Below are 11619 nucleotides of genomic sequence, written 5' to 3' on the forward strand. Positions count from 1 at the left end.
GCATCAACGGAAGTGACGACATGGTCGAGAGGCCGCGTAAGGAGCCCAGAGGGTCACTGGGCCAAGGAGGGCAGCCATTTTGAAAAAGGGCATGAGCCTGTTCCTGTTTCCTCCACCACGGGGGCGTGATGACGGAAGTGACGACACGATGGGCGGAAACACGGTGGCCTTCTTGGGAATCATGGCTGCCACCAGTCTGGCGGGTCTTTGTAGAAGGCTCTCGGCGTGCCTGAAGGCTTCCGGCCCCCTCGTATATCCCAGCGGCCCTGCTCGTTCGGGGTAGGTGAGGGAGGAGGAGGGCTGTGCCCTTCGCCGCCCGTCCTGCTGGGCCGGAGGGCGCGGGGACTGCGGGGCTCGGCCGAGGCCGGGAAGGCTGCAGCGAGGGCACAGGAAAGGGTCCGCTCTCCCGCTCCTTCTGGCCTTCAGCAGACCGACCTTCGCGGAGGTAGCATGCAGGCGGGTGAGGATGGGCAGCCGGAGGCGGTGCGAACTTGTCTACACCAACCATGTTCTTTAAGGCGTCACCACTTGTCTACAACGGGCTGAGCTTGTAGATCGAATACCTCCGATTTTTATCTTTCAATTTTACTATTTTTATAGTATGTGCATGAATGTGTTGCCTGCAGTCTGCACGTGTGTAAGTGCACCCGTGTCATAAGAGAATTTCATATCCCCTGGAACTGGAGTTATGGATGGTTGTTAGCTGCCTCGTGAGTGCTGCTGGGAATCGAACCCGGGTCCTCTGCAAGAGCAGCCATCTCTTAACCGCTGAGCATCCCTCCAGCTTCTTACCCCTGATTTCTAAAGGAAGAGAGATCCGTGTGCAGTTGTATGCACAGCCGTTCGGCATCTGTTGTGGTCAGTACTACAGCGTGCGCTAACCTGAGTAGCAGGTTTATGTGTTCGGAGGTGGCAGACTTGAATCCGTGGATCTTGACTTTCATCATCGTCCTTTCCTTTAAAATGAAGTCATTTTTACCATCGGCTCCCGTTGTTCAGACACACATCTGTGTTTACCATGGTTTTCCCAAATGGTTTTTAAAATGTCGAACTAATAGAAAAGTCGTTAGAGTAAAGCGGTAACCACACACAATTCATCTGCATTAACCGGTCACCAGCATCCTGTCACATTTCCCAGATCTCCATGTTTATGCTCCTTTTCTGCATTGTTTGACAGATGCCACACTTCAAACATAAGGAGCTTCCTTACCCGAGGCTCACACTCGGGAAACACGCCGGTCCCCTTTAGCATCCGTCCCACCTGACAGTTGTCCTCGTCGCTTTACTGATTTCTTTGCTCTCTCCATTCTCTCCTTTTCCTTCAGGATCCAGTACAAGATCATTTATTTCATTTGTTGTCAAATTCACGATAGTGGCGATTTTGCTAAGATTAGCCTCTTTTGGTGATCCGTAGCATTTGATTATTTCCTTATGTGTGGATTCTATGTAAAGACACTTGGAAGAAAGAAAGCACTGATGCTTTCACGTTTTGTTTTTAGGTCATTTTACCAGGTATTAACTTTTTTAGATACATAATTTCTAAATTACTGCATAATAGACTTTCATGCAGCTGTGCAATAAAGGTCATTTTACCAGGTATTAACTTTTTTAGATACATAATTTCTAAATTACTGCATAATAGACTTTCATGCAGCTGTGCAATAAAGGTCATTTTACCAGGTATTAACTTTTTTAGATACATAATTTCTAAATTACTGCATAATAGACTTTCATGCAGCTGTGCAATAAGTAACCACCCCCTAGTTGTACATGTATGTAATTAACAACTTATAATATCACATTAATACTTTACAGGTCATCTTAGTTTTGAATTCCCATCTCAATTATTTCTTTGGTTAAAATTCTCTTAGTGTGAAATTACTGAGTTGAAGAAAACATTTTGGGTTTCTAATACAAGTTGTAAAATTGACTTTCAGAATGTTTTAAATCAATTGCTCTTAAGAGCATGGAGGAAGCACATTAAAAATAATTGTGGAGCTGGGCGTGGTGGCACACACCTTTAATCCCAGCACTCGGAAGGCAGACAGGCGGATCCTCTGAGTTTGAGGCCAGCCTGGTCTACAGAGTGAGTTCCAGGCAGCTGGAGCTACAGGGAGACTGTCTCCAAAAGACCAAATAAATAAATAAAAATTGTGGGAGCCAGTGAGCTGGCTCAGCAGATAAAAGTGCTTGTTGCTCAAGCCAGACAACCTGAGTTTGATCCCCAGAACCCATGTAATACAAGCTTGGCACAGTGGCATGCACCTGTAATCCCAGTGGACCTGTGGCCAGATGGGAGGAGGAGATAGGAGACCCACCTGGAAGCTTGTAAGCCAGCAAGCCTGGAGTGTGCAACCCAGCAGCATAACCAACAAGGCCCTGCTTCAATGAGGTGGAAGGAGAGAACCAGCTCCCAAAGGTTGTTTCCTGACCCCTGTGTGTGCCACACATGTGTCTGCACTAACACATACACACACTACTATTTCATAAAGTAAATTCAAAAGATACTGTGTAAACTTTTGTCTCTGAAATTATAGGTCACGATCTATACAGAACTGTGTTTAAAAAAAAAAACACGAAAAACACTCTCTAAAGCATTTTAAAAGTTCACAGCTTTGGTGTAAAAACCTTGTGTAGGATTTTTGACACTAGTCGGGAAGTGGTTGGGTATCTTGCTTATAAAATCTGTGTGTTACCAACTTTAGTCATTTCTTCCTTTGCAGGTTTCCTCTTAGCTTGCTACATAAGAACACCCCAGCCGCCACATCTTCCCTGCACTGTAAATCACTTCACACTACATCATCAAGGAAGGGACTAGAAGAATTTTTTGATGACCCAAAGAACTGGGGGGAAGAAAAAGTAAAATCCGGTGAGATTCTTGGAATGGTCGATGTGAACTTACTGAGCGGCAGGCATTTTAGGAATATCCAGTTAGGAATGATTTGTTTCCTTTTCTAAAGTTTCCTTTAAGAAAAACTTAAAAGACCATGGTGCTAATCAAAGAAATTGTTCCTTGGCAAGTTGTCAGCTGTGTAGATGAGGAATGTGTCGACGTTTGCTTTATTTTCCGTGGTTTTCTTAATAATTTGTGGTGATAGAAGATATTGACATTATGGTGTGAAAGCACAACGCCAGCCGTCTATGGATGCCAGTGATCTCACTGATGCTTCAGTGTTGCTGTTTAACTGAATTCTAATCCTAAGACTACAGTATGCTGTTAATACTTTACAGAAGTAGGTTTAGAAAGGATAAGTAGTTTGCCAAGGGTGCGGAGCCAGAAGCATTGACAGATTTCTCTTCTGTGTAGGTGCTTCGTGGACCTGTCAGCAGCTGAGGAACAAAAGTAATGAAGACCTGCATAAGCTCTGGTAGGACTGGCCCGGGCTCAGGGCTGAGGCAGTCAGCTTAACAGCAAGGTCCAAGCGACACCTCTGTGCTAAAAGACTGGGCCAAGTGATCTGTCTCCTGGTCCAGTGGGTAATGCATGTGATGTATGCATCATGAGATTTTCACCAATGTGGCAGAGGCTGGGCTGCATTAGACACATGTCCCAGTTCTACAGACACTGAGTCATGCTAACTCTGGCAATTTCAGGAAACAAACTCAAAGAGATGCAGGAAATGTCTGGTCCCATTTACAGTTCCTCACTTCCTGTCTGTTCATGGCCGGGGCTGTTTAACCTATTACTGGTGGCTGTGTTGAAGGGTGCATTTAATATGCATAGGTGGGTGTTTCTTTCTGGCTGATTCTGGCAATGCTCCCCATGAGTTTGCCAGGGCGGCCTCGATTTCACAGAGCTCCACCTGCCTCTGCCTCCCGAGTGCTTGGACTCAGGGCGTGCACCGACTTCAGGGTGGCATCTCAATGGCCCATATTTAGCCTACGCTGTTTTGTTTAATCCATACTTGTTCTGAGAAGTTTTGCATGAAGTACGCAAACTTTTGGCTTCCCTTGGATGGTCAGTGTATTCCTATGTGGCAGCAGGTGTCAGTCTGGGTAGCGTGCCTGCTCCTACCACCTGCCCCTTCCCAGTCACATCAGGCTGTGTCTGCCGGGCACCTCAGCAGGCATCTAACTTGTATCTCTAATTTGAAAGATTATTTATCTTTCTTGACACATTAAAGAATTGAAGAGTGCTTACACAAACCACTAATGTTACACGTTTGTTACAGAAAATGAGTTTTACTAAAGCCCAGTCTTGATGGTGGGTTATCCGTGAAGGGTTAGGGTTGTTTCACATTCATCGTGCTGAACCACACCAACTCTGCCACTCCGCCCCCCAGACTGACTTCCATAGCGTGTGGTACGTTTTCAGGGCCCTCCGCGGTTACTGCTTTTTCTGCCAACTTTGATTCGGAAACAGATCTATTCACAAAACCTCCTTCCCTCAGCCAGGCAGGTCCGTGCCTCCTGTTACTGCCGGCTTGCTCCCATCCACCCTGACAATACCCGTCTTCAGGTCGCTTTCCCCCTTAGCTCTGGAAGTGTCTCATCTCTCACCCCCTTAATAGTTCTAACATGTCTCTCCCACCCACAGCCACATTGGAAGCAGCACAGCAGGGTAGAGGTGGGGTGTATTGTACTCTACACAGAGGAAGGATCTGCAATCCAGTTAGCTGGGTGGCTCATGACACCTTAGGAAATAAACAGTACCAGCCTCGAAAGGTTGTTAGGGGAAATCGGTGAAATGGCTCAGCACACGTGGGGGAGGGGCAGTGCTCATCAGCACGCTCGGATGCGGCAGAGCTCTGCAGATGTTACTTGTCTTCCTCTCCCCTCCCTTTCCACTGGGATGGAAACTGATGCTCCTGTAACTCCCAGCCTCGCATATTAATGAATATTCAGCAGATGGTTCTTGTGATGGCGCTCTGTGAGATTTCCTGAAGGACTTGGAAGTGAACACACTGATTTTGACGTTAGGAAATCACAACTTTATGGACATTATCAGGCTGGCATCGTGGCTTTATGTTTCTGATGCAGGTATGTCCTACTGAAAGAGAGAAACATGCTTCTAACTCTGGAGCAGGAGGCCAAGCGACAGAGACTGCCGATGCCCAGTCCAGAGCGGTTGGAAAAGGTAGGCATATGCGGGGCCGAAGGCTCAGCGGCTCTCATGGGGTAAGAGCTGCATGGAGCGTATGATCCTGTGCTGCTTTCAGACAGATTTTTTCCTATTGCTGTGTGAAGTGAAGTGAGTTTACCCAGTGCGTAAACATTTCAGCAACTCCCGCGTGGACGCTTGTCGCACCTCAGTTCTAGTTGGGTTACGGCTGCTTCGTTTTGGCTTTTTGCCCTCAGAGGTCAGAAGAGGTGTTGGATCCCCAGGAACTGGAGTTACAGTTGTTAGCTGTCATCGGGGTGCTGGGACTCGAACCCAGGTCCTCTGTAAGAGCAGTCAGTGCTCTTAACCACTGAGCTGTCTCTCCAGCCCATTTTGTTTTTCACTTTACATAACATGAGGTGCACAGAATTACATGAACAATGACTGTAAAGACTTGTCACGTGCCCTCACCGACTCCATGTATGAATACCCTGTGTCTGTCAGCCTGCTTTCTCACCTCCCCACAGTTGTCTTGTTTGACAGTTAGTAGATGTTTCATGTCCAGTTTTCCAAACAAACAACAGTGTTCTCTTAAATAACCACATATAATCTTTAAATCGGGAATTTAACATGGATGTAATAGTATAATCTACAGTGTATAGATCTTATCTCGATTGTATCAAGTATATCTTAACAACGTTCTGGATGGCAGAATCCCAGATCGTGGGCTTCCAGTTCTTGTGACTTTGTGATGTTGTCATCCCCTTTAATCCAGAGTCTTGACAAGGGCATCTATGAAGAGTACAGGCCCATCCCTCAATTTAGGACTGCAGATGTTTCTCATGAGCTAGACAGGCTGGCTGGGCTTGGTGCGATCCCAGCACTCAGGAGGCTGAAGCAGGAGGATGACAATTTCCAGGCTAGCCTGGACTACACACACAGTAAGATCCTGTCTCAGGAAAAACCTCCCTGGGCAGGAGTGATTGAAAGGGCGCAAGGCACCGAGGTGTGGAAACACTGCTGTGGTTGCATGAATGAGCGCCTCCTTTCAGAATTACCTTAAGGGCATGCAGACATCCTGTAACTCAACTTGGACTGGACATTTTAGCGTCCACCCATGAGTCTTTCCTGAATCTATTGAATCTGCTGTGACTGTCTAGTCCTGACAGTCTGTGTTCGCTGGCTGGCTGGCTACCTTCTGTTGGAGGCAGCCTTGCCTTCTCCGTCCTGTCCCCACTCAAATGATCGCATGTTGTAAGACTTTGAAGTTAGTAGATATCCCTTTCCAGGCTCTCCTAAGTATGTATTTCAGACAAGCTTCAGCCCAGTAGGTCATAAGGACTCTGCTTTTGAATTAGCGGAATATAAAATAATAAAGTTTACTTCAAAGAAACTGAAAACTGACAGTAATCATGTTTTTCTTCCTTATTTTTTTGACATGGTCTCCCTATGTAGCCCACCTGGCTTAGAACTCACTAGGTAGCTCAGGTTGGCCTCAGACTCCTATCTCAGCCTCTTGAGTGCTGAGGTTACAAGCACATGCCACTGTGCTCGGCTAATCACACATGTTGTAATGTGTGTGGAGGTCAAGGACAACACTGGGTGCTATCCTCACCTTCTCCACTTAAGACGCAGTTTGCTACTGCGTATGGCAGGTGAGCTGACCGAGAGCTAAGGAGGACTGTCCTGTGTGGCCTCCCATCTGGCCACCAGAGCTGGGATCACACGTGTACCTCCACACCCACCATTTCCTGGGTTCTGGGCATCTGAGCACGTCACTCTCTGAGCCATCTCCACACCCTGATCTTAACGTGTTTTTATAAAGAGCAATTTTAAACTTATACTACATTCATGTATTGTGTGTGTACATGGGATGTGTGTCCACAGGCACGTGGTGAACGTGTGGAGGTCAAAAGACAACTTGCAGGAGTTGGCGTTTTCTTTGACCATGTGGGCTGAACTGGAACTCAGGTTGTTGTCTCGTGGAGGCAAGCATCTCCATCTGAGCCCAGTGAGCCATATTACCAGCCCCTAACTGTGTCTAGTGTTCCCAGTGTTCTAGGGTGAACCACCAAGGACACTGTCAAGCAGAAATAAAAACTTGCAAATAGAAGATAGAAACTGAAGATCTGGAACTCTTAGGGAAGGTAAAAGCTCAGGATTGCAGTGGGGTGTGACTCTTACCCTTGGGTGGGTCTGGACTGAGATCCAGTTCCAGCATATCACAGCTGAGTTTTAGAAATCCGGTAGGGTGGAGGAAGAATTTGCTGTCCTGCAGAGTAGTGACTGGAGTCATTAGGACCCACTGAGATGGAGACCCAGACTGGTTCTCTTCAGAGCGTGAAGGCCTATGATCATACAGTATGTGAGTTCTGTTACAGTACAGGGACAGGGTAAGTGGAAAAGGTGGGTTATAATTTTAGATGTGCATTTCTCAGGCCCGTAAACTCCAGCTGCTCTCTGGAGTTCATTTCTGTCTACAGCTAGAGAAAGCTCAGTGCTCCAAGAGTTCAGTCCATCAGAGGACATCTCTAAACAAATGCAGAGTTCTGTGTTCTCGTCCTCAAATCACCACAGAATGTGGTCAGAAAGGGAAGTGCGCAGTAGACGTTCCAACACTCACTTCTTGCATCTTGGTGCATCTTTGGGTTAATGTCCGGGTCATCACCTTCCCTGGGAGACACTGACAGGCAGCCAGCATGTCTGTGGCATGTGGAGAGCACTGACGGTAAAGGCGAGCACGCTGTGTAGTCTGACAGAGTGAGTGTCGGCACTTCGAAAGTCTGTCCCGCTCTAACAGGACTGGAACTCCAAGATAAACCAATTTTTATAGAAGTGCAGTGAGAAGTTCCAGAAAGTGGTGTGTACACCGTGTGCACATGCCTGTGCCAGGTTTCTCAGGAAGTGCTTGGAAGCCCAGTTTCTAGTAAGAATCTTCACCAGGATCTCCTGCCACACGTCTTTCTGTCCTGGTCTCTTGGAGCGCTGTTATGGCAGGTGCAGAACTTGGCTTTGTCTCGTCTTCCTCCAGGTGGTCGAGTCCATGGATGCATTAGATAAAGTTGTCCAGGAGAGAGAAGATGCTTTGAGGCTCCTTCAGACTGGTCAAGAAAAAGCGAGGCCTGGCGCCTGGAGGAGAGACATCTTTGGAAGAGTCATCTGGTGCGTGGTCAGCCAACTCTCCTGAGAGCGATCAGCTGCCTCCCTCCCCTACCCAGTATCTTTTAAAAACTCCGCCCATGTGAGAGGCATTAGAGATCTTGTGTTCAGAACGGTAGGATATGAGTGAAAGTTACTTAGGCAAAACCAACTCCAGCCAAGGCAGCCGCTCCCACCACCCACTTACAGATACATCAGTTCCTCCTAGCAGGCTCTTGTGTGACTCATAGGACCTTTCAAAGAACTCCACGCAAGGATGGGTATTCCACCAGGACAATATGCATATACACATGTGATTTCAGATTATAAAATTCAGAAAGCCAGTTTCAGGGTGCACTCTGCCCTCTTGGCCCAGTAAGAACCTGGGACTCCCAGAGTCTGGAAGGACAGGTCATGGTCACAGAGGCAGTCTCTGTTGGTTCCTTTTACCAGCAGGCGCAGCCCCAGGCTGAGTTGTGAACAGTTTGCCTCCTTTGGTTCTAGAGTCACCAGACACTGGGGAGGGATGGTCTCAGCACACACTGAGGTATAACTGAGGGAGGACAGGGATCAGTGGCTCCTCGGCATGTATTTATATTCATCAGTGTCTTCGTGTGAGTCAGCAGGTGGAGAGGGCGCTGGGGCACGTAGGCATGTTCCCTGAACTCAAACTGCTCAAACAGCAGTCTGGAATTAGAGCTGTCTGCAGAGATTGCTGAAAGAGCCCATGGAAACCTTTTCCTAGGTCGGGTGTCATGCTACTCTTCAGACTGCAAAAGTTTGTAATTCCACTAATCTTTTTTTAAAAACTTTTTAGTCCTTTAAAATAAGTTTACTTCCGTATGTGTGGAGGTCTGAGGACAGTTTTCAGGAGCCCCCCCCTCTCCACCATGGATTGACCTCAAGTAGTCAGGCTTGGTGGCAACCACCTTCGTTACCTCCTGAGCACCTCACCGAACCCATTTTCTAGTAATTTTTATCTGATTTGAGGACAGTTAGGGAAATGGAAAGTGGAAGTAAAACGTGGTTTTTGATGCAGCGGTGACTTTCTGCTCTCCTGGCAGGCACAAGTTCAAGCAGTGGCCCCTGCCGTGGCACCTGAATAAAAGGTACAACAGGAAACGGTTCTTCGCGATGCCGTACGTGGACCGTTTTGTCAGGTGAGTGCAACTACCTTGACCGTGGAGCAGCGTACGCCGCGGCAGGAAGGCAAGCCTTCTCTACTCTTTGATCTGTTCCTAAGTGGTATGTGTTCATTATACAAATAAATAGAGGACGAGACCAGAAAAGGGAAGCGAAGTTGTAATCTTGCCATCCTGAAGCAGCCATGGTTGGCAGTGCTGTGTGTCTTTAGATGCTGTCTGACTCTTCTGTACGTCTGTCTGTAAATGAGGCACATCCTGCTGTACAGAGGAAACACACGCTTGTTTCTGCTGATGGAAGGGGGAGGCATCTGCTGCCCTCTGAGTTCATGCTGTGCTGAAGGGTGGGCTCTGGCTTCAAGTGTTTCCAGTGGCTGAGTCTGCACTGTCTGCATGGGGTGGAGAGAAGACACTGCCTCCGTTCAGTGTTAGAGCGGAGCTGCCCCAGGAACCCCAGCTGGTATTTACAGGAACTAAGGAAGACTTTTTTTGTGGTCTTTTTGAGACAGGGTCTTTCCTGTAACCCCAGCTGGCCTGGCCTTCACTATGTAGACCAGGCTGGCCTCGAACTTAACAGAGATCTGACTGCCTCTGAGCTCCCAAGTGCTGGGACTAAAGGCATGCATCACCACCATCTAGTTAAAACACTGAACCCACGTCCAAAAAACAGACAAACCAGAAGACTGTAATTCCCCAAACTGTAGTTTGACTGGAGAATTACAGGTCTGTTTCTGACTCCCATGGCTGGGATGGAGAGGGTTCCCGCCTAAAGGTGGTGGCGGCAGAACGAGGCTGGGAAAGCTCAGGGCGCAACAGCTGGCATGCTGTAGCCCAGCACTGGGGAGGCCGATGCAGCAGGTGGTGCCCAGGCTGGTTCACCGTCTCCACTGTAAAAAGGCCTTGCCCCATTCTGACACTTTCTGGCCTCAGCAAGGGTTCTTCACAGACTGATGTTCCCCTCAGAACTTGTTTCCACACAAAAGAAAAGCAAATTCATTTTCCTATTTATGACATTTAGTGCACGCTGTGCAAGTTCCACAATGCATGAGTGGCTGGAGGGCAGTGTGCAGGGCTTTACCGTGAACGTTCTGGGATCCAACTCAGGACATAGGGTTTGGCAGCAAGCACCTTTACATTTACATGCTGAGCCATCTCTCCAGGCTGAGCACTAAAGCGTTTCATAAATTCCAGAATCCGTTTACTCTTCCTGAGGCCCTCTGCACCACATGGGCACCACACGGGCCGCCCGTCATGCTCTGGGTCCTCTGCGGCCTCAGATCTGGCTTTTCCCTCCACCTTCCAGTACAGCCCTCACCAAACTCAACACCATCCTGACTCCTGGCCATTTTAACGTGGATTCACAATTTTCAGACCTTTTATGGTGTTTATTTGTCCACTCTACTGCCCGGCCTGCAGCATGTCACCTACTTCTCAATGCCAAGCAGCTACAGCTGCTGCGTCCTCCACGATCAAGTACACGGTTGGGGTGCTGTGGACACCAGACCTCGTGTGTTTGCAGCGCTCCTTAGTGAAGCTTACTATATACATGCACTCTTGGGGCGGTTATGGGGGCCACCGTGGCTGGCCTGGGCATACTCTGACAGTGGAAAACAAAGTCCTACTTTGGTTACTGCTGTGCTCTTGTTCTAGGCTGCGACTCGAGAAGCAAGCCCGCATTGAAGCACGAAAGAAAAGTTTACAGAGGAAGAAAGAGAAAATTCTCCAGGAAAAGTTCCCACATCTCTCTGAGGCCCGGAAGTCTAGTGCTGTCTAGGATGAGCTCCAAGAGTGCTTATGTCTTCCTACGTCTGCCTGTCTTGAAGTAAATACATATGTGAAGTGGTTTATAAAGACTTGTTCTGTTAGGAGCACTGGCTGCTCTTGTAGAGGACCCAGGTTTGATTCCCAGCACCCACATGGCAGCTAACAACTGTCCTAACTCCAGTTCCAGAGGATCCAGAGCCCTCTTTCTGACTTCCAAGGGCATTGCATGACACGGGTGCCCTTGCACACATGCAGGCAAAACACATGTAGAATAAAAATAAAAGGCTTGTTCTCGCTCACGGGACATCAGTTCTCAGTGGCCAGTGTGGCGTGTTTCTATGGTTCCAGCAGCTCCTTCAGATCCTGCAGAGAGCTCAGGTGACACGGACTGCCAGGGTCCAGTAAAGCCAGCACTGGTTAGAGTGGCGCTGCAGCCCAGGTCAGGGCAGGAAGCCAGCTCTGGAGTGCACCCTCACACTGCTGCTATATTCAGAAGCGGGACAGCGTGGACACTGTTAGTAAGGAGGAATACTC

General features: G+C 48.1%; 1 protein-coding gene across 2 annotated transcripts; it reads left to right on the forward strand.

Annotated features, from left to right (window-relative positions):
• The first annotated feature begins 74 nt into the window (after positions 1–74).
• Positions 75–11401, forward strand: Mrpl47 (mitochondrial ribosomal protein L47). Of its 2 annotated transcripts, none has more exons than XM_008838659.3 (7): positions 75–279; positions 2724–2869; positions 3308–3368; positions 4981–5077; positions 8073–8203; positions 9244–9339; positions 10972–11401. In XM_008838659.3, exons 1-7 carry the CDS (start codon positions 92–94, stop codon positions 11093–11095), a joined length of 843 nt encoding a protein of 280 aa, XP_008836881.1. In that variant the 5' UTR covers positions 75–91; the 3' UTR covers positions 11096–11401. The 2 variants fall into 2 exon arrangements, with proteins under 2 accessions (XP_008836881.1, XP_029422062.1); XM_029566202.1 differs by lacking the exon at positions 75–279 and adding an exon at positions 313–460.
• The last annotated feature ends 218 nt before the right edge of the window (positions 11402–11619 follow it).

Source organism: Nannospalax galili, unplaced genomic scaffold (genome assembly GCF_000622305.1).
Source record: "Nannospalax galili isolate Female #2095 unplaced genomic scaffold, S.galili_v1.0 scaffold179, whole genome shotgun sequence".
NCBI classification, from domain to species: domain Eukaryota; kingdom Metazoa; phylum Chordata; class Mammalia; order Rodentia; family Spalacidae; genus Nannospalax; species Nannospalax galili.

Bases quoted from the DNA above. Each gene is read 5' to 3' on its own strand.
- Mrpl47 (XM_008838659.3), top strand. From the start codon at position 92: ATGAGCCTGTTCCTGTTTCCTCCACCACGGGGGCGTGATGACGGAAGT. The intron at 2,870-3,307 runs GTGAGATTCTTG...TCTTCTGTGTAG, and splicing joins GGAAGAAAAAGTAAAATCCG to GTGCTTCGTGGACCTGTCAG. The intron at 8,204-9,243 runs GTGCGTGGTCAG...CTCTCCTGGCAG, and splicing joins ATCTTTGGAAGAGTCATCTG to GCACAAGTTCAAGCAGTGGC.